The following is a 19812-nucleotide window of genomic DNA, read 5'->3' as shown; positions in this document are numbered from 1 at the left end:
TCTTCTTGAAATCTGAGGATATTTCGCCTGTCTCATACATCTTGCTCACCAGATGGTAGAGTTTTGCAGGCCTGGCGCCCAAGGCTATCAGTAGTTCTAATGGAAAGTTGTCTGCTCCGGGGCCTTGTTTCGACTTCGGTCTTTCAGTGCTCTGTGAAATCCTTCACGCAGTAACATATCTCCCATTTCATCTACACCTACAGCCTCTTCCTTTTCCATAATATTGCCCTGAAGTACATCGCCCTTGTATAGACCCTCTATATACTCCTTCCACCCTTCTGCTTTCCCTTCTTTGCCTAGATCTGGCTTCCCACCTGAGCTTTTGATATTCGTACAAGTGGTTCCCTTTTCTCCAAAGGTCTCTGTAATATTCCTGCAGGCAGTATCTACCTTACCCCTAGTGATATATGCCTCTCCATCCTTACATTTGTCCTCTAGCCATCCCTGCTTAACCATTTTGCACTTTCTGTCGATCTCATTTTTGAGACGTTTGCATTCCTTCTTGCCTGCTTTACTCTTGTTATGAACCACATATTACATTAGGAAGTAAAACAATTGTAGTTGCCCCTATGTCCCTGAAGGTACTGTTTCAAGATATTGCATTATCAGCTTAAAACAATATTCTGACTGTATCGTACTCTTCTTTCGAACAGATGGGGACTGCTTTTTTTCCCTACGTTATTTCATAAGACTACGTCATGGGACAGTACTGAGTAAAAGTATGACAGCAATCAAACAACGACAGATCGAATACTATACATTTCGATAAATTCAGCAATGAGTTGTCTAGACCACTGTCATTTTAAAACTCACTATGCACACACAGACGAGAAACACTAGAATTAGTTAGCGTAGAAAGAAACCCGATTTGTTCGAAAGAAGACTACAGTCAGAATATTGTTTTAAGCTGATAATGAAAGACCTTGAAACAGTGCCTGATTCAAATACGTTTACGCGCCAGGTTTGCGGCGATCTACTGTCAACGCGGTCCAACTTGTATGAGCAGATGTGATTTGAACCCACAGATTTGAACAATTTCGCTCAAACCTCCAACTCCAGTTTTCAGGTTTTGGGACATCTTATAGCTGCGGAAATCTGTTCAGACGCATAGGTTTATCTGCGCGATGTCATGTGCGCAGACATTTGCGCGATAGATCGTTGAGTTTGGCCGGGCCTTTAGCCGACGCCACCTAGGTGGCGTTGCTTTAGCCCCGACTTCACTACATTCCCACAGATGATTTGGATGAAGCAATACAAAGTGGATACAAATTAATGTTTCAGTTAACATGTGTAGTGATGCATATCATCTGTTCTGAACTTTTAAAAATGCAAGTCTATTGTTTCCGTATTATTAAGTATATCTAATTCAAATAATGTCATACGTTCACAGTTAATTGTTTGTGTTTCGACCATGCCCAGCAGATTCCCAAATTAAGAAAATATAAAGTCAAGCTAGTCTGTTACACAGTATAATTATTGCAAAAATAAAATAGCGTAGTAACACACCTTGTTTTATTTCAGCTTTTTGCTTTCTTTTGTTTTGTAGACACATTTAGCTTATTGCTTTGCTGTGAGTTGGCAACACTGGATTACACCAGCTGTGAAGTGAGAATTTGGTTGTGCTGCACCGGTGCGAGTTTGTGTTAAACAGTAGATAGTTTTGTAATTAATGTGTGTTATGTCAAGCTTACTGTATTCTGTGAAATGTTTGTCGAATAAAATCTCTCCCTGAAGGAGAAGTACTAGTCTCGAGTTTCGCAACAGTAGAGGTACACGCATCGTTAAATATCTTCCAGTGCGTAGTTATGGAAAATAAGCAGGATCCCAAGAACAAGGAATTTATTTCCAAGTCAATGGCAGAGTATATGAAACTAATAGAAAATCAAAATCTAGAAAGAGTTCAAAAACTGCAGAAGACAAGAAGAAATAATCTTATTACAGCTGGAATACTTGGTGCAGCAGTAACAGGAATCTACTTTTATTCTATGTATTCCGTGAAGCAAGAAACCTTTTTGGATGATTTTGAGGAACCAAAGAAAATCAGCCAGTAACTCATTGTAAATCCTGGTAGTGGTCGCTTGTGAAATATCTGTAGGGAAGTTCATAAACTGAAAGATGACTGCCGTGATTTCAAGCTCCCTTCCTAAGACTGCTACGGAATTGTATCGTTTACCTCCACTACCGACCATAAGAGATTTATTGAGACTGTATCGTCTAAGAGCAATAAGGCAACTGTCTCAGAATTTTTTAATGGACCAGCGATTGACTGATAAAATTGTACGTGCCGCTGGAAGAATAAAGAATGGTCATGTGTGTGAGATTGGGCCAGGTCCTGGAGGAATAACGCGATCAATTATTAACAGAGGTCCTGAGAGGGTCGTGGTGATTGAAAAAGACAGAAGATTTGGTCCATCACTAGAGGTAAGTGAAGTTACTTTCACTGGTTCATTCAACAAAATACTGTACTAAAGTATTGTTTGTTCGCAAGGATCAATGAAATAGGTATAAACTTGGAATTGAAACGAATTTCGAATTAAAAGTAAAATGTGCTCACTTCAACTACAAAGATGAGCACCCAGCTGTAATTAAGTTCATTGCTAATAGTTTGCTCCTCGTCTGATCAACGCAGGGTTTGTAGCACTCTGTCCAGACTGTTCTGTCATATGTATTTCTAACCTTGAAGAAAAATCCGTAATTGACAACTTACATGAGATTTTGTAAGTAAATGAAGCTACACATGGATATTTTCACGTAGGCTACATTGAGCCAATTATATATGGATGTGTTGATTAGAAATTAATGTAGAGGAATTGTTTTTTAATATTATTTTTAAATTCATCGTACTAATCGTTGGTCCGAAGTCAACCATATACCTGATGCAGCCCTGTGACAGCTAAGCAAACCCAGAGTTGTTAAAAACAAAAATTTTGTCTCTTTAATTTAATCAACTGTGGGTTCTTGGTTAAACATTGTAAATTAACTAAACACACACTGTTTTGGTCTTGTTGCACAATTTTATGATTAACATTACTGCAAAACCTAGGTTTTGGAGTATAGGCCCATTTTCAACCTAGGTTGTGCAACAACAATAAAAGTATGAAACAAGGCAAAAAACAATGTTTGTGTAGTTAATTTTGTGTCTGTATGCCTAGAACGTTTGAAATAAGCAAAGGTGATATGTTGTTACTGATCAGGAATTGGCATTAATGGCCATACATGATGATGAAGAAATTGAAGAAATGTATGATGAGATAAAATTTTAAATTATTCATATACTGAATGGAGACGAAATTTTAATAGTCATGGGTGACTGGAATTCGGTAGTAGGAAAAGGGAGAGAAGCAAACGTAGTATGTGAATATAGATTGGGGGTAAGAAATGAAAGAAGACCCTGCCTGGTAGAATTTTGCACAGAGCATAACTTAGGCTAATCATAGCTAATACTTGGGTTCAAGAATCATAAAAGAAGGTTGTATACATGAAAGAAGCCTGGAGATACTGACAGATTTCAGATAGATTATATAATGGTAAGATAGAGATTTAGGAACTAGGTTTTAAATTGTAAGACATTTCCAGAGGCAGATGTGGACTCTGACCACAATCTATTGGTTATGAACTGAAGAAACTGCAAAAAGGTGGGAATTTAAGGAGATGGGACCTGGATAAACTGACTAGACCAGGGGTTGTACAGAGTTTCAGGGAGAGCATAAGGGAACAATTGGCAAGAATGGGAGAAAGTAAAACAGTAGAAGAAGAATGGGTAGCTTTGAGGGATGAAGTAGTGAAGGCAGCAGAGGATCAAGTAGGTAAAAAGATGGACTAGTAGAAATCCTTGGGTGACAGAAGAAATATTGCATTTAATTGATGGAAATAGAAAAATAAAAATGCAGTAAATGAAGGAGGCAAAAAGGAATACAAATGTCTCAAAAATGAGATTGGCAGAACGTGCAAAATGGTTAAGCAGGGATGGCTAGAGGACAAATGTAAGGATGTAGAGGCTTATCTCACTAAGGGTAAGATAGGTACTGCCTGCAGGAAAATTAGAGAGACCTTTGGAGAAAAGGGAACCAATTGTATGAATATGAAAAGCTCAGGTGGGAAGCCAGATCTAGGCAAAGAAGGGAAAGCAGAAGGGTGGAAGGAGTATATAGAGGGTCTATACAAGGGCGATGTACTTGAGGGCAATATTATGGAAAAGGAAGAGGCTGTAGGTGTAGATGAAATGGGAGATATGATACTTCGTGAAGAGTTTGACAGAGCACTGAAAGACCCAAGTCGAAACAAGGCCCCGGGTGTAGACAACATTCCATTAGAACTACTTATCTTAGAAGCTAGATTAAGAATAGGCAAACCTACGTTTATAGTATTTGTAAACTTAGAGAAAGCTTTTTACAGTTTTGACTGGAATACTCTCTTGGGAGAGCCAGTCCTGACAAAACTCTACCATCTGGAGAGCAAAATTTATGAGACAGGCGAAATACCCTCAGACTTCAAGAAGAATATAATAATTCCAAGAGAGTATTTGTATGGAGTGTAGCCATGTATGGAAGTGAAACGTGGACAATAAATAGTTCGGACAAGAAGAGAATAGATTTTGAAATGTGGTGCTACAGGAGAATGCTGAAGATTAGATGGGTAGACCACATAAGTAATGAGGAGGTATTGAATAGAATTGGGGAGAAGAGGAGTGTGTGGCACATCTTGACAAGTAGAAGGGGTCGGTTGGTAGGACATGTTCTGAGGCATCAAGGGATCACCAATTTAGTATTGGAGGGCAGCGTGGAGGGTGAAAATTGTAGAGGGAGACCAAGAGATGAATACACTAAGCCGATTCAGAAGGATGTAGGCTGCAGTACATACTGGGAGGTGAAGCAGCTTGCACAGGATAGAGTATCATGGAGAGCTGCATCAAACCAGTCTCAGGGCTGAAGACCACAACAACAACAAAAAACAACAGCAGCCCTTCATGAAGTAAACTACAGTGAAGTTTATCAGTGTTAAGCTGGGTAACAAACCAAAATGGACCCAAGATGTGTATAAAATGACCAAGAAGCCCTGAATGACCTACTTGTATCTAGAAGCACATTATCACAAGTAGTTTTGACTTGAAGAAAAGTTTTATATCTTCTTTTGCATACTTTCACTTTGTGTCGTTGCATGGAACAGACTTTTGAGCCAATAGACCACTAAGCTAAAAAAAGGACTGATTCAACAAAATCAAGCAGTACTGTGTAAAATTGATTAAATACATCTTGTAACTAATTGTTTTCAAAAATATTGGAATTTCTAGACACTCTTGCAAGTACATTTATACTACATGTGTTTGTACTGCCAGGTCATTCCATGTCCAGTCATACAAGCCATGACACCAATTATCTTGTTCTGTACTGTATTCTTTTGGTAGTAATTGCTGAAAGTGTGATGCAATGCATTACTTCAAAGTCAGCTGTAAATATTTGAAAATTGGTTGCAATTTTTAAACAAAAAATGGTAAGCTGACAGCTTTTTCCCTGAATATCCTTTTGGACATTTAGTTTCTGAAAACATGTTAGAATTGTCCAATTAATTTTTTGTAAATTAATTTTATTGTTAAATTAGAAAACATATTTTGGACAATTGCCCCCCCCCCCCCGCCCCCCTTGGAAAGCATTGAGAAATGAATGGCACTGGGGAAGTGAAGTCCCATGCTTCTTGACAGAACCCTATATTGTCAACACTGCACAAAATGCTGGTGCTGCAATCTGCATTCAAATTGATTCGAAACTATACTTGTGACAAGACAGTTTAATGCTTAGATAATATTGTTTGTGTGAGAACCACTTTTCTTCCACCGACATTGAGGACTCTTTTCTCAGAGAATTAGTATGGCCTGTTGCTGTGGTGATATCAACTTCACACAGAAAATGAGAGAAAGAAACATCACAATCATTATCAGGCTAATAGAAGGACGAGTATGGACCATGAGGATGCATGAAACTTACTGTGACATCTCCTTTACAATTCACCTTCTCAACAATTCCCAAATATCAAGAATGCAGTTTGGCTGCACAGTGCATTCTGGCATTAGTGGAGGAAATGGATCTGAGAAATACTGCATGATACTAAAATCCATATCACAGCTCAGCCTATTTGCTCCAGTTTTGGTTGGCGATATTGGGACAATGTGATGCATAGATCGTGTTCCAGGAATTGTTTTTGCACTTGTGAAGTGCTGAGAAAGATAATGTCTGACTTGTACCATTTCATCTTTTGAAACAGAGAGAACTGAAATGCCTTGCAGGTTCTCGCAACGGAATTCGAATACCTGTGAAGCTGTTAATATTTGATCATTATAACTCCTTGCAAACTTGTTTTTGTGATAGGTTTTTTAGCAGTGCCACCAATAGCATCACAGGGAGATTTGCCATGGCTGGTAGCAAAACAGGACCAGCTGCACTTTATGTTGAAGTTGTGTTCATGGTAGCAGATGTTTCTGAAATTCTTACAATTTTTATATTGTGCAGCACCACCATCACTGAAATATTCAACATACACAAGATGAATTTCTGGGAGTTCATACTTAAAAAAATTCAATACAGTCTTCTGAGTCTGGTACACCAAGGCAACATCATGTTCTAGATCATCAAAGACAGTACAAACACTTTTTGCATGCAAGTGTTTGTCCTTTTTTTTAAATATATGTAGACAGTATGAAGAGTGCAGCTGCTATTGTTCCTTCTTCATTTTCAGATAATCAGATTGTGACTGAGAAATAAGAGTGTGGAGTAAGTTTTTCAGTTTTCTTAATTAGTGTGTCACAGAATTCTCTGATAGAGAAGTTATGTGAACACTTAGTCATTCTATCAGTTGGTACCCATTGACTGAGTGAACTATCTCATCAGGATCATAGTCTTCTATTTCATTTTCTAAGTGGGTTTGAAGCAATGAACTGGTAGGGCATTTTTCACACAGACAAAGCATACAGGCTCGGTTATTTATATCGCATGTTATTATTTTCGTTAGATCCTTGTATTTTTCTTTAATAGATATGGAATTTGGAAGCAATTTAACGTTTTGGTGGTAAATACACACACTATGTTAAATTTGGCCCAAGTAAGTGCAAATAGTTTACATCTCTTTAATTGTAATTCTTTTGCAGTTTCTAATGAGTACTTATGTTAACATTTGTAATGGGATCTAGTGACATGGAAGTGAATAGGTGTAGCTTGCTCGCCAGGTTTCAAGAGGGTGCGTTTCTGGATGAGGTATCGAATATATTGCTTCCTCCTACTTATACCTCCCGAGGAGATCATGAATGTAAAATTAGAGAGATTAGAGCGTGCACGGAGGCTTTCAGACAGTCGTTCTTCCCGCGAACCATACGCGACTGGAACAGGAAAGGGAGGTAATGACAGTGGCACGTAAAGTGCCCTCCGCCACACACCGTTGGGTGGCTTGCGGAGTATAAATGTAGATGTAGATGTAGATGTAGATGCTGTCCAAGAAAACACTGCCTACTTGTACTAATGCTTCAGTCATAAAACCAATATTTGTCGTAAATAAAAAGATGATTGGCGTAACCTAAAAAGTGATTAAATAATGAAAAACCATTCTATCCCATTGTTTCATTACAATCACATTATTATTGTAACATTAGGGGACACTTTTGTTTTGGAATGAATAGTTAAAAACTGAAACTACTGAATTTTTAACCAATAATTGACTCTGGGTACAACTAAGTACAAGAGCTCAGAACTGCGTGCTCAGTGAACACACAACTCAAAACAAAGGAACTGGATGATGCAATACATGTAATGACAAAATAGTGTTCCCAGATATGATTTGTTTGTAGGAAACTCCAGTGTAGCCAAGTTCAGCAATTTAGTGGTGACGTGGTAGTCATAAATTAGCAACTTCAATATTTCTTTTACAGTAATGTTGTTTTTCACACTTCCCATTATTTCTACAAACTGATGCTTTTTATGTGATGTGATGAATATTTATAATAATATTGTAAATTTTTCAAAGGTATCTATGAGGGAGCAATACCTTAAAAATTGTAGTGCCCGTTTATGGATTTTGTTTAAAAGAAATTATTTACAATTTTTTCTTAGATGTAGATGATGGATATTCACTACAAGAAGCAAGACTATAAAAATATAAACTGTCCTCTTCCGCTAAAAAAAATAATTCAAGCTTCCACTGCAAAAACTGTAGGAACTATTGCATTTTTAAATTATAAAGGAGCTCATCTATGCAAGCCTGAATTCCTGAATCTATACAACTTCTTTTTATCGTAAGTGAAAAAGTAGTTGACCTGCAACATGTATATTTTGGAAATTTCAAGGATTTGTGTGATGAAGGGTGTCATTTCCTTAAATTCCTGGATGATTTGATGTGGAATGACCCTGCCAATAATAGCCAGTACAAGACAAAATAATGATTTTCATGTAGATACTGTCTCCTTATTTTGTGTTGGGGGTATGTTGAGGTAAAGATATTCAGCAACATGCTATTGAACAGAAAGAAAGAAATTGCTGATCATATTGGTTTAAAATAAAATAGAAAACACTGCGGTACCCACATTGATTAGATAGGTCCTAGCACTGCAAATCAAAAACAGCATTACTTATTGTAATAGGCATCAGTTGTAAGGGAATGTTGACAGTTGCTGTTCTTTGATAGGTGTCAGTGTTGCACTGAAGTCAATTTTACTATGTTAAATTTGGCCCAAGTAAGTGCAAATAGTTTACATCTCTTTAATTGTAATTCTTTTGCAGTTTCTAATGAGTACTTATGTTATCATTTGTAATGGGATCTAGTGACATGGAAGTGAATAGGTGAATGGATGTGTTACCCTGCTTTCAAGTTCCACCGATTGACTTGGTTCAGTTTTAATTAGACATTTAGTACAGTAGACTACATCATTCACCCAGAAATTGTTTATACAATGGTATAGGATTTATCAGATAAATACACAGAAAAACACGACCATTCAAGGATTTGCCTGAAGTTTTTTAAGAAAAGCATGGGAAAACCAAATCCTGATGACTGGGCAGTGCATGAACCTTCGTTCCCCAAAATTTGATGCAAGTGTCTTAACTGCTGTGTTGTAGCTCATTAGATTATACAATGCTCTTTTGTTTCTACGTACTTGCAATTTAAGCATAAAAACATGAAAAATAATGGCACACTGTTCATGTCTTTCTACACTTACTACTGTTCACACCATACACACTTGCAGATGATTTCAGGACCAAGACCGTGCTATTACTCCTGTGTTCAATCTCCATGTTTTCGCTTCAACTTCTCTGAAAAACTGTGTCAGCATCCCTCCATGATGAATAAGATGCTGAGCATAAGAAGATGGTGAGACATTACTGTAATGCGTAACATGTTTTGGGTGTATATTTTCTTGTAAAAAGTGGTACAGTGTGGGCATATATTGTATCATAAGGGTATTTTAATTGTTACATTTGTGTTAACACCTAGATTTCTGATGAATACTTAATTGTATTCTGTCTGTTATCTAAGAGATACATCTTGATTGCCCTTTTAAATAAAAGTATTCTGATCTTTCTTCTGTATCCTCTAACAGTTTATTACACAATTTTAATTGCTGATGGAAAATTCTGTTTTGAATTTTTATTTTGTGTGTCCTTGGTAAATGTAAATCTGAATTGTCTTCTGCTACATGACCGCAAATATAACTACTTGTTACTTAGGGCTTGCTTATTATTTTTCTCATATGCACAACATTATGGTAGATGTTCTTATTTTTAATCAGTTCTTAACAGTGAAGCTGACTACTACTTTATTTATTGGAATTTAGCCTTACAGAAACATCAGATTGTACCCATCTGCTTTGACCCATGACATCATCAGTATTGTGCAAGCAGCATACGAAATGACGACAATGATGTCACTACATACATGGGCCAAAAATAATAAAAAAAGACACAAAAACTTATCACTACAAAAATAAAATGAAACTAACAGGACAACCATGGAAAATTTGGGGTTTAGTGTGGGGACAAGCTAACAATACAACAATAAAATAACACCGCACCATCCCAAAACAAATGATAGACAAAAAATTTAAATTGCAGCTTTCCACTACACCAAACAGTCCTGAGACTGGTTTGATGCAGCTCTCCATGCTACTCTATCCTGTGCAAGCGTCTTCATCTCCCAGTACCTACTGCAACCTACATCCTTCTGAATCTGCTTTGTGTATTCATCTCTTGGTCTCCCTCTATGGTTTTTACCACATGAATCGGACATTTCCTTTGAGCTGTATAGCTGAACTGCAGCTATGAGTACCAAAAAACCAACACCCACAACTCCGAAAAGTGGAACCAAAGCTCCAACAACTCAAAAACCTAAATACCCCTTATTCACTACATCAGTTAAAACACAACTGACCTACCATAAAGTACAACCCACAAAGCCAATAATACCACATATGTGTCCCTAGTTTGAGCCACCAGAACTCATATCGACCTCATGTTGCCAAAATGTGACACCTCACATATTCAGAAGTAAGACCGAACATCTGCAGAAATTGTATGTCAGACCATATCACCGCCCATCTCCGAATGTAATGATTAACTCATGAACTTTACTGTGTATCCATATGTAACAAAAAAGCCATAAAAAGTTAGACTTCTTGCTGCACAGCAAACACCAAACTAATCACTTAACAAAAAGAAAAAGTATAACTCAATGAAAATCATTTCACAACCGCTGTTGCTGCACCAGCTTCCTAAACTCAAAACCATGTTGTTAGCATGGTGGCAACCAAAACTGTAATGAACCTGATGCCACACATTAAATGCAGCATGTCCACAACCAGAGCACATTATCAAATACAAAAACACAACACATTCAAACATGTTGTTGTGGTCTTCAGTCCTGAGACTGGTTTGATGCAGCTCTCCATGCTACTCTATCCTGTGCAAGCGTCTTCATCTCCCAGTACCTACTGCAACCTACATCCTTCTGAATCTGCTTAGTGTATTCATCTCTTGGTCTCCCTCTACGGTTTTTACCATCCACGCTGCCCTCCAATACTAAATTGGTGATCCCTTGATGCCTCAGAACATGTCCTACCAACCGATCACTTCTTCTAGTCAAGTTGTGCCACAAACTTCTCTTCTCCCCAATCCTATTCAACACCTCCTCATTAGTTACGTGATCTACCCATCTAATCTTAAGCATTCTTCTGTAGCACCACATTTCGAAAGCTTCTATTCTCTTCTTGTCCAAACTATTTATCGTCCATGTTTCACTTCCATACGTGGCTGCACTCCATACAAATACTTTCAGAATCGACTTCCTGACACTTAAATCTATTATCGATGTTAACAAATTTCTCTACTTCAGAAACTCTTTCGTTGCCATTGCAGTCTACATTTTACATCCTCTCTACTTCGACCATCATCAGTTATTTTGCTCCCCAAATAGCAAAACTCATCTACTACTTTAAGTGTCTCATTTCCTAATCTAATACCCTCAACATCACCATACTTAATTCGACTACATTCCATTATCCTCGTTTTGCTTTTGTTGATGTTCATCTTATATCCTCCCTTCAAGACACAATCCATTCCGTTCAACTGCTCTTCCAAGTCCTTTGCTGTCTCTGACAGAATTACAGTGTCATCGGCGAACCTCAAAGTTTTTATTTCTTCTCCATGGATTTTAATACGTACTCTGAATTTTTCTTTTGTTTCCTTCACTGCTTGCTCAATATACAGATTGAATAACATTGGGGAGAGGCTACAACCCTGTCTCACTCCCTTCCCAACCACTGCTTCCCTTCCATGCCCCTCAACTCTTATAACTGCCATTTGGTTTCCATACAAATTGTAAATAGCCTTTCACTCCCTATATTTTACCCCTGTCACCTTCAGAATTTGAAAGAGAGTATTCCAGTCAACATTGTCAAAAGCTTTCTCTAAGTCTACAAATGCTAGAAACGTAGGTTTGCCTTTCCTTAATCTAGCTTCTAAGATAAGCTGTAGGGTCAGTATTGCCTCACGTGTTCCAATATTTCTACGGAATCCAAACTGATCTTCCCCAAGGTCGGCTTCTACTAGTTTTTCCGTTTGTCTGTAAAGAATTCGTGTTAGTATTTTGCAGCCGTGACTTATTAAACTGATAGTTCGGTAATTTTCACATCTGTCAACACCTGCTTTCTTTGGGATTGGAATTATTATATTCTTCTTGAAGTCTGAGGGTATTCCGCCTGTCTCATACATCTTGCTCACCAGATGGTAGAGTTTTGTCAGGACTGGCTCTCCCAAGGCCGTCGGTAGTTCTAATGGAATGTTGTCTAGTCCCGGGGCCTTGTTTCGACTCGGGTCTTTCAGTGCTCTGTCAAGCTCCTCACGCAGTATCATATCTCCCATTTCATCTTCATCTACATCCTCTTCCATTTCCATAATATTGTCCTCAAGTACATCGCCCTTGTATAGACCATCTATATACTCCTTCCACCTTTCTGCTTTCCCTTCTTTGCTTAGAACTGAGTTTCATTCTGAGCTCTTGATGTTCATACAAGTGGTTCTCTTTTCTCCATAGCTCTGTTTAATTTTCCTGTAGGCAGTATCTATCTTACCCCTAGTGAGATAAGCCTCTACATCCTAACATTTATCCTTTAACCATCCCTTCTTAGCCATTTTGCATTTCCTGTCGATCTCATTTTTGAGACGTTTGTATTCCTTTTTGCGTGCTTCATTTACCGCATTTTTATATTTTCTCCTTTCATCAATTAAATTCAATATTTCTTCTGTTACCCAAGGATTTCTACTAGCCCTTGTCTTTTTACCTACTTGATCCTCTGCTGCCTTCACTACTTCATCCCACAAAGCTACTCATTCTTCTTCTACTGTATTTCTTCCCCCCATTCCTGCCATTTGTTCCCTTACGCTCTCCCTGAAACTCTCTACAACCTCTGGTTTAGTCAGTTTATCCAGGTTCCATCTCCTTAAATTCCTACCTTTTTGCAGTTTCTTCAGTTTTAATCTACAGTTCATAACCAATAGATTGTGGTCAGAGTCCACATCTGCCCCTGGAAATGTCTTACAATTTAAAACCTTGTTCCTAAATCTCTGTCTTACCATTATATAATATATCTGAAATCTGTCAGTATCTCCAGGCTTTTTCCATGTATACAACCTTCTTTTATGATTCTTGAACCAAGTGTTAGCTATGATTAAGTTATGCTCTGTGCAAAATTCTACCAGGTGGCTTCCTCTTTCATTTCTTAGCCCCAATCCATATTCACCTACTATGTTTCTTTCTCTCCCTTTTCCTACTACCGAATTCTAGTCACCCATGACTATTAAATTTTCGTCTCCCTTCATTATCTGAATAATTTCTTTTATTTCATCATACATTTCTTCAATTTCTTCGTCATCTGCAGAGCTGGTTGGCATATAAACTTGTACTACTGTAGTAGGCGTGGGCTTCGTGTCTATCTTGGTCACAATAATGCATTCACTATGCAGTTTGTAGTAGCTTACCTGCATTCCTATTTTTTATTCATTATTGAACCTACTCCTGCATTACCCCCAGTGGTGTCGTGTGCGAAATAGCGGTCAACGGCCGGCGACACCACAGTGATGTCGTGTGCATACTCCATAGTATTGCTCAGTGGCCGGCGACACCACAGTGGTGTCGTGAGCATAGTATCGTGCGGTGGCCAGAGACAGCACTTTAGTATCTTTTGCATTCTGTTGGTGTTTTGTTTAGGTAACAAGTTACATACATCAACAAGTTTTTTGCTTTTTTTTGTTTTTATAAGTACTTCTGACCTTTCATCATGGCAGACGAAAGAGGCGATACGATTAATTACGATGAATGCGCGGACATCTTGTCTGACGTTCCGAACGACTTGGCTGATTGGAAGGAAGACATTGGATACCAAAAAAAAGAAAGTGAAGTAGAATCATCGGAAGATAGTGAAATATGTCCAAGAAGAATTTGGCGAACGCTACGGTTGCCAACTAAAAATTCTGGTGAATCAGACGAAGAAGACAGTGCACAGTGGTCAGACTTTGATTTACCGAGGATCAATAATAAATTTGAAAGATCTCCAGGTCCAAACATATTTTCCAAAGATTTACAGAGTGTCGAGGATATCGTAGAATTATATATTGGGAACGATCTATTTGAATGTATTAGTAACGAAACCAACAAATACTACAATCAGAATTGCAATAGAAGGAAACTGGATAACAAAAATGCCAAATTTGTCAACATTACTGGATCCGAACTTAGAAAATGGTTTGGGCTTGCTATCCTTAGGGGAATTGTGAAAAAAGAAAGGATCGATGATTATTGGTCAACGAATCCATTGATAGACACACCGATATTTCGCAAAACGATGGCCCACAACCGATTCAGACAAATATTATCATTTTTACATTTTTCTGACAACAGTAAACCGGATAATGCCGACCGGCTTTTCAAAGTGCAATTCGTAATTGATTATTTTTCCAAAAAAGTTTAAACAAACTTTTAATCTAAATCAAAACATCTCAATTGATGAAGGAATGATACCGTGGCATGGACGGTTAAATTTTAATGTTTACAATCCATCGAAAATTACGAAATATGGCATACTCATTCGGATGCTGTGTGATTCGAGTACGGCATACATTTCCTCATTCAAGATATCTTCAGGCACTGGACAGTCTTTAGCACAAACAGTGATGGAGCTATTGGTGCCTTCTTATGGAAAGTGGCTTCACCTCTACATGGAAAATTATTATAACAGTGTAGAACTTGCAGAGAAGTTACTTGAAAAGAAAATTCGAGTTTGTGGTACGATACGGCAAAATAGAGGATTTCCGGAAAAATTAAAGTGCGCAAAAGTCAGTGTGTTAGAAACTTGTCATCAATGGAAAGGTGAAGTACTCACACAGGTATGGAGAGCTTCGAAAACTAAAACGATACAAATGATCTCTACAATACATAATGCTACCTTGACTGACACTCAAAGAAAATGTAGAAAAACCAATTACACAATAAAAAAACCTGAAAGTGTGTTAGACTACAACAAACACATGAAAGGAGTGGACCGGGTGGACCAATATTTGAGTTGGCGAAGAGTTCTCGGGCTTCCACCCGGCTGGAAGCCCGAGAACTCTTCGCCAGCTGTATACGCCGGGAAAGCATACACTCACAATATTTGAGTTATTACCCTATGTACAGAAAAACTATAAAATGGTCAAAAGGTTTGCATGTACCTATTTAATTGCACATTATTTAATGCATTCCGTACATGGCAACATTTCAATACAGAACACAAGAGTCTCCGATTTCACGATTTTTTATTGAAAGTGTCTGATTCGTGGATAAAAGACCATGCACCTGCTTCTGAGCAAAGCTTTGAGGTTGCCGCTACATCGCGTACGTCTCATCATGATCCAGTTGACAGACTGTCCGGTCACATAAAGCAACACCAACTAATACTTATTTCCGAAACAGATAAACGAAAACGAAGAAACTGCCATGTATGTTCCAAAAACAAAAAAAGGAGAACAACAAACTTAATGTGCAAGTTTTGTGGAGTTGCGCTGCATCTTGCAGACTGTTTTGCTGCATATCATATAAAAGAGAAATACTAAGTACTGAAGACGATGCAAATAAACATATATATGAAACAAACAAATTTTGTATTTATTACATGTGTATATCTTCGAAATTTCATGAAAGTAGGGGAACAGGATTGTGAACTTAAACTTAACAATTTATAATCTCCCGATAATGTCAAGAACAGCCGACGACAAGCCAAGTTATCCGAATTAGCGCTGCGGGTGCCAAGCGAATGAATTTGTACGATACGTGTCGATGGCAAAGTTTGCCGAATATGTGAAGTGTTGAGTTTGTAGAGAATGTATGAGAGTGACCTAAGTTGATGCATCTAGGGCCCAGGGGACCAGTATATGTGGTGGAGTCAGTGGGACAATGTATGGTATTCTATCCAGAGTGTTTCCTGATATCAGAATTCTAGACTTGCTATAATGATACATTATTTTTCCTGTCGGTAGATTGCTATATTTGTGTATCAACTGACTTTCATTGGTAAGTATGTTTTTATGATTTTATTTATTTATTTTGTTGTTGTTGTTTAATATATGGCAAGTGTATTCACCTGCATATTTGCATGTTTCTTGTATATGAAAATTGCTGTTAATGCAGTTTTTTGTGAAATTTTGGGTTATGTTGTTAATTTTTGTTGGTGATTATGTTGGATTGTGTTAGATAGTTATCATGGAGTTTTACGTACATCGATGAGATTAGGTTTTCAATATTAGGTATGCGAGTGAGTTTCAGTTTTGTGGTACCACTACCAGCCTACCTGATGATGCCGGTACTGCCTTTTGTTAATTTTTGCAGTTTGTTCCTTTTTACTGGTCTCGCTTTTATGCTTTTTGTAATGTTACATATTTATGATATTTCTATATTTCTGTTCGTATTGGTCTTATATATTGTGGTGCCATTTGTTTTTGAATTTTTTGTAGTGGGATGTAGAGGAATGTTTGATATGAGTCGACAGCTTTGACCAGTGATGTAGGAAATATGCGACAAATGCCATAAACAATATGGCAATTGTAACATAATTTATTGTAGACATTTCCAGAGGCCTCGGCTTCAAATCACTCTGTCACCTCGACGAGGTTTTTACAATATTACATTCATTGACTTTGCCAACTCACAACAAAACTGCCACCTTACAATCAAACCTAGACCTCGGGCAAAGCGGCAGATCAATCTGCCACAACAACCTGTTCTTTTTTTCTATTTTTTCTTTTATATTCATTGGCTTCAATAACTAACAAGAAAACTGTCAATATATGCACGAAAAAGTAACACTACAGCAGTCGTTAACATTACATTGCTAGTCAAAGCCGATGACTGGTATTGAATATACTTGTTGACCATTTGTTGTAGTGTTGGGTTTTGAAGTTGAGCTATATAGATCAAATTATGATTATGACGCCAATCGCAGTTTCTTGGCTCTTATTGTGCACTTTTTTCTTTTTTAAAACTATTGTTTGTTTCATTCTTACATTTTGTATACTTTACCGATAATGTGATTTTGCAGTTGTTACACTAGATGTTAGTTTCTCCCCATCTCAAAGCTCCACTTTCTTGCAGTAGTATCATTAGCCTCAATATTTATTATTAAGAATTTTTTGTTTCATCATCCTGAAATCATGTTCATGTTAGATCTTGGGGCTTTGTTTGTGTGACGTCATTGGTCAAAGCCAATAGGTGGTATCAATCACCCTGGTTTATCCACTGGCTGTACAAAGTTATGATAGAAGCCTAAGGGCATAACATACTGGTGATATTCTCTTTGCCAGTGTCTTTCCTTCCATATCAGTTGACAATCAATATTCATTCATACAAGCAATAATAATGTCAGCTGTGTAGATTTGCAGAATACATAGTTTTATTTTGTGCCACACTATTAATGAAAGCACAGTTACTGCATTGTGGCTATGTAAACTGCAGTCACTATGTGGTGAAAATTTGTATAAAAAATAATCTGTTAAATTAGATTAGATTAATACTAGTTCCATGGATCATGAATACGATATTTCGTAATGATGTGGAACGAGTCGAATTTCCCAATACATGACATAATTAGGTTAATTTAACAACATACTTAAGTTAATAAAACAATTTTTTTTGTTTTTTGTTTTTCTTTATTTTTATTTTTTTAATATTTTTGTTTTTTCTTTTTTTTCTTAATTTATATCTAAAAATTCCTCTATGGAGTAGAAGGAGTTGTCATTCAGAAATTCTTTTAATTTCTTCTTAAATACTTGTTGGTTATCTGTCAGGCTTTTGATACTATTTGGTAAGTGACCAAAGACTTTAGTGCCAGTATAATTCACCCCTTTCTGTGCCAAAGTTAGATTTAATCTTGAATAGTGAAGATCGTCCTTTCTCCTAGTATTGTAGTTATGCACACTGCTATTACTTTTGAATTGGGTTTGGTTGTTAATAACAAATTTCATAAGAGAGTATATATACTGAGAAGCTACTGTGAATATCCCTAGATCCTTAAATAAATGTCTGCAGGATGATCTTGGGTGGACTCCAGCTATTATTCTGATTACACGCTTTTGTGCAATAAATACTTTATTCCTCAGTGATGAATTACCCCAAAATATGATGCCATATGAAAGCAATGAGTGAAAATAGGCATAGTAAGCTAATTTACTCAGATGTTTATCACCAAAATTTGCAATTACCCTTATTGCATAAGTAGCTGAACTCAAACGTTTCAGCAGATCATCAATGTGTTTCTTCCAATTTAATCTCTCATCAATGGACATACCTAAAAATTTGGAATATTCTACCTTAGCTATATGCTTCTGATTAAGGTCTATATTTATTAATGGCATTTATGAAGTTTTTAAATTAATAAAGATGTAATATAACCTAATAACCTAAAATGAATTTCGGGCAACACGGGCTTAGTAAATCTAGAGCCCGTGTTGTTGCCCGGTACCCTTTTTTAAGCTATAATCAACTTAAGAACACCCACCCACCTCCCCAGGGGTCGCAACCCCTGCAACCCACAGAAGATAAAGATGATTGAGTAGGTGAATTAGTGTTTTTAATTTTTTTTTAAAAAAATCTCACGGGATAGATAATGATGTGCACTGTGCGGCTGTTCTTAGCCTTTTATACTTGTTATTATTCTTCTCGTGTTATGGTACTTTTCTTATCTTATTTAATTTCTTATCAGTAATTGTTATCCTGTTTATTCTTATTAAAGAAGACTACACATTGATCTTGCCAAAAGCCGAGAAGCGATTCTTCTTAGTGTTGTAGCTCTCTGTGGCACTCTGGGATGTACGGAACTGTATGTACTGTGTCTTATCAAAATTCAGTGAGAGTCCGTTTACAAGGAACCACTTAGTAATTTTCTGAAAGACAGTATTGACAATTTCATCAGTTAATTCTTGTTTCTCAGGTGTGATTACTATACTTGTATCATCAGCGAAGAGAACTAACTTTGCCTCTTCATGAATATAGAAAAACCTGTTATCACATTACTTATTTATAATGTGATGTGGACAAATAAAATTGTAATGAACAATTTTGGATCACATTTCTCCTTAACTATGACACATATTTACCTCCTGTAATAGTTGTTAACCCTTTATAGGACATGGTAAAAGAGTGTACTATGTGTTTAAAAGAAATTATATCTGTAACATGTTTTTCATATGGTAGAAAAGCAAAAAGTGAAACTGGAGATTGTTGTAAATTATGTAAAATCTGAATCTTTCAGATTCAGTTAGACATCTATATCTCACTGTTGTGTAATTTGATATGTTAGCTCTTAAAATGGTACTGAGGTAGTTCTGTTTAAATATGAGCTATACAAAACTTTTGATGAAATCGTAAAATTAGGAGGAGACAGAGTGGTAGACAAGTACTTACCTTCACGTAGTGCAATGGCAAGTGCTGGCCAGAGTGGCCGTGCGGTTCTAGGCACTACAGTCTGGAGCCGAGCAACTGCTACGGTCGCAGGTTCGAATCCTGCCTTGGGCATGGATGTGTGTGATGTCCTTAGGTTAGTTAGGTTTAATTAGTTCTAAGTTGTAGGCGACTGATGACCTCAGAAGTTAAGTCACATAGTGCTCAGAGCCATTTGAACTTTGCAATGCCAAGTACTGTCAATACATGCATTTAAAAATAGAAAAACTATACCTAGCTTTCAGAACTGTTAGTCCCTTCCTAAGTCAGTACCCCCATTAGACAGTTTTTTATTTGCAGTGTTTCATTTACACGATC

The 19812-nt window shown here is 37.2% G+C and overlaps 1 protein-coding gene across 1 annotated transcript in view; it reads left to right on the top strand.

Moving 5' to 3' along the window:
- Nucleotides 1-1967: 1967 nt before the first annotated feature.
- LOC126475217 (mitochondrial dimethyladenosine transferase 1) overlaps nt 1968-19812 on the top strand; it is a 43844-nt gene continuing 25999 nt past the window's right edge. Inside the window, exon 1 of the mRNA XM_050102878.1 lies at nt 1968-2421. Within this exon, the coding sequence (XP_049958835.1) occupies nt 2116-2421 (306 nt within the window). The 5' untranslated portion in view covers nt 1968-2115. The remainder of the gene's footprint in view (nt 2422-19812) is intronic.

This window comes from Schistocerca serialis, chromosome 4 (assembly GCF_023864345.2).
Source record: "Schistocerca serialis cubense isolate TAMUIC-IGC-003099 chromosome 4, iqSchSeri2.2, whole genome shotgun sequence".
Lineage (NCBI taxonomy): Eukaryota > Metazoa > Arthropoda > Insecta > Orthoptera > Acrididae > Schistocerca > Schistocerca serialis.
Note: the sequence above shows the minus strand (reverse complement) of the source record. Positions and strands in the feature narration are given on the sequence as shown.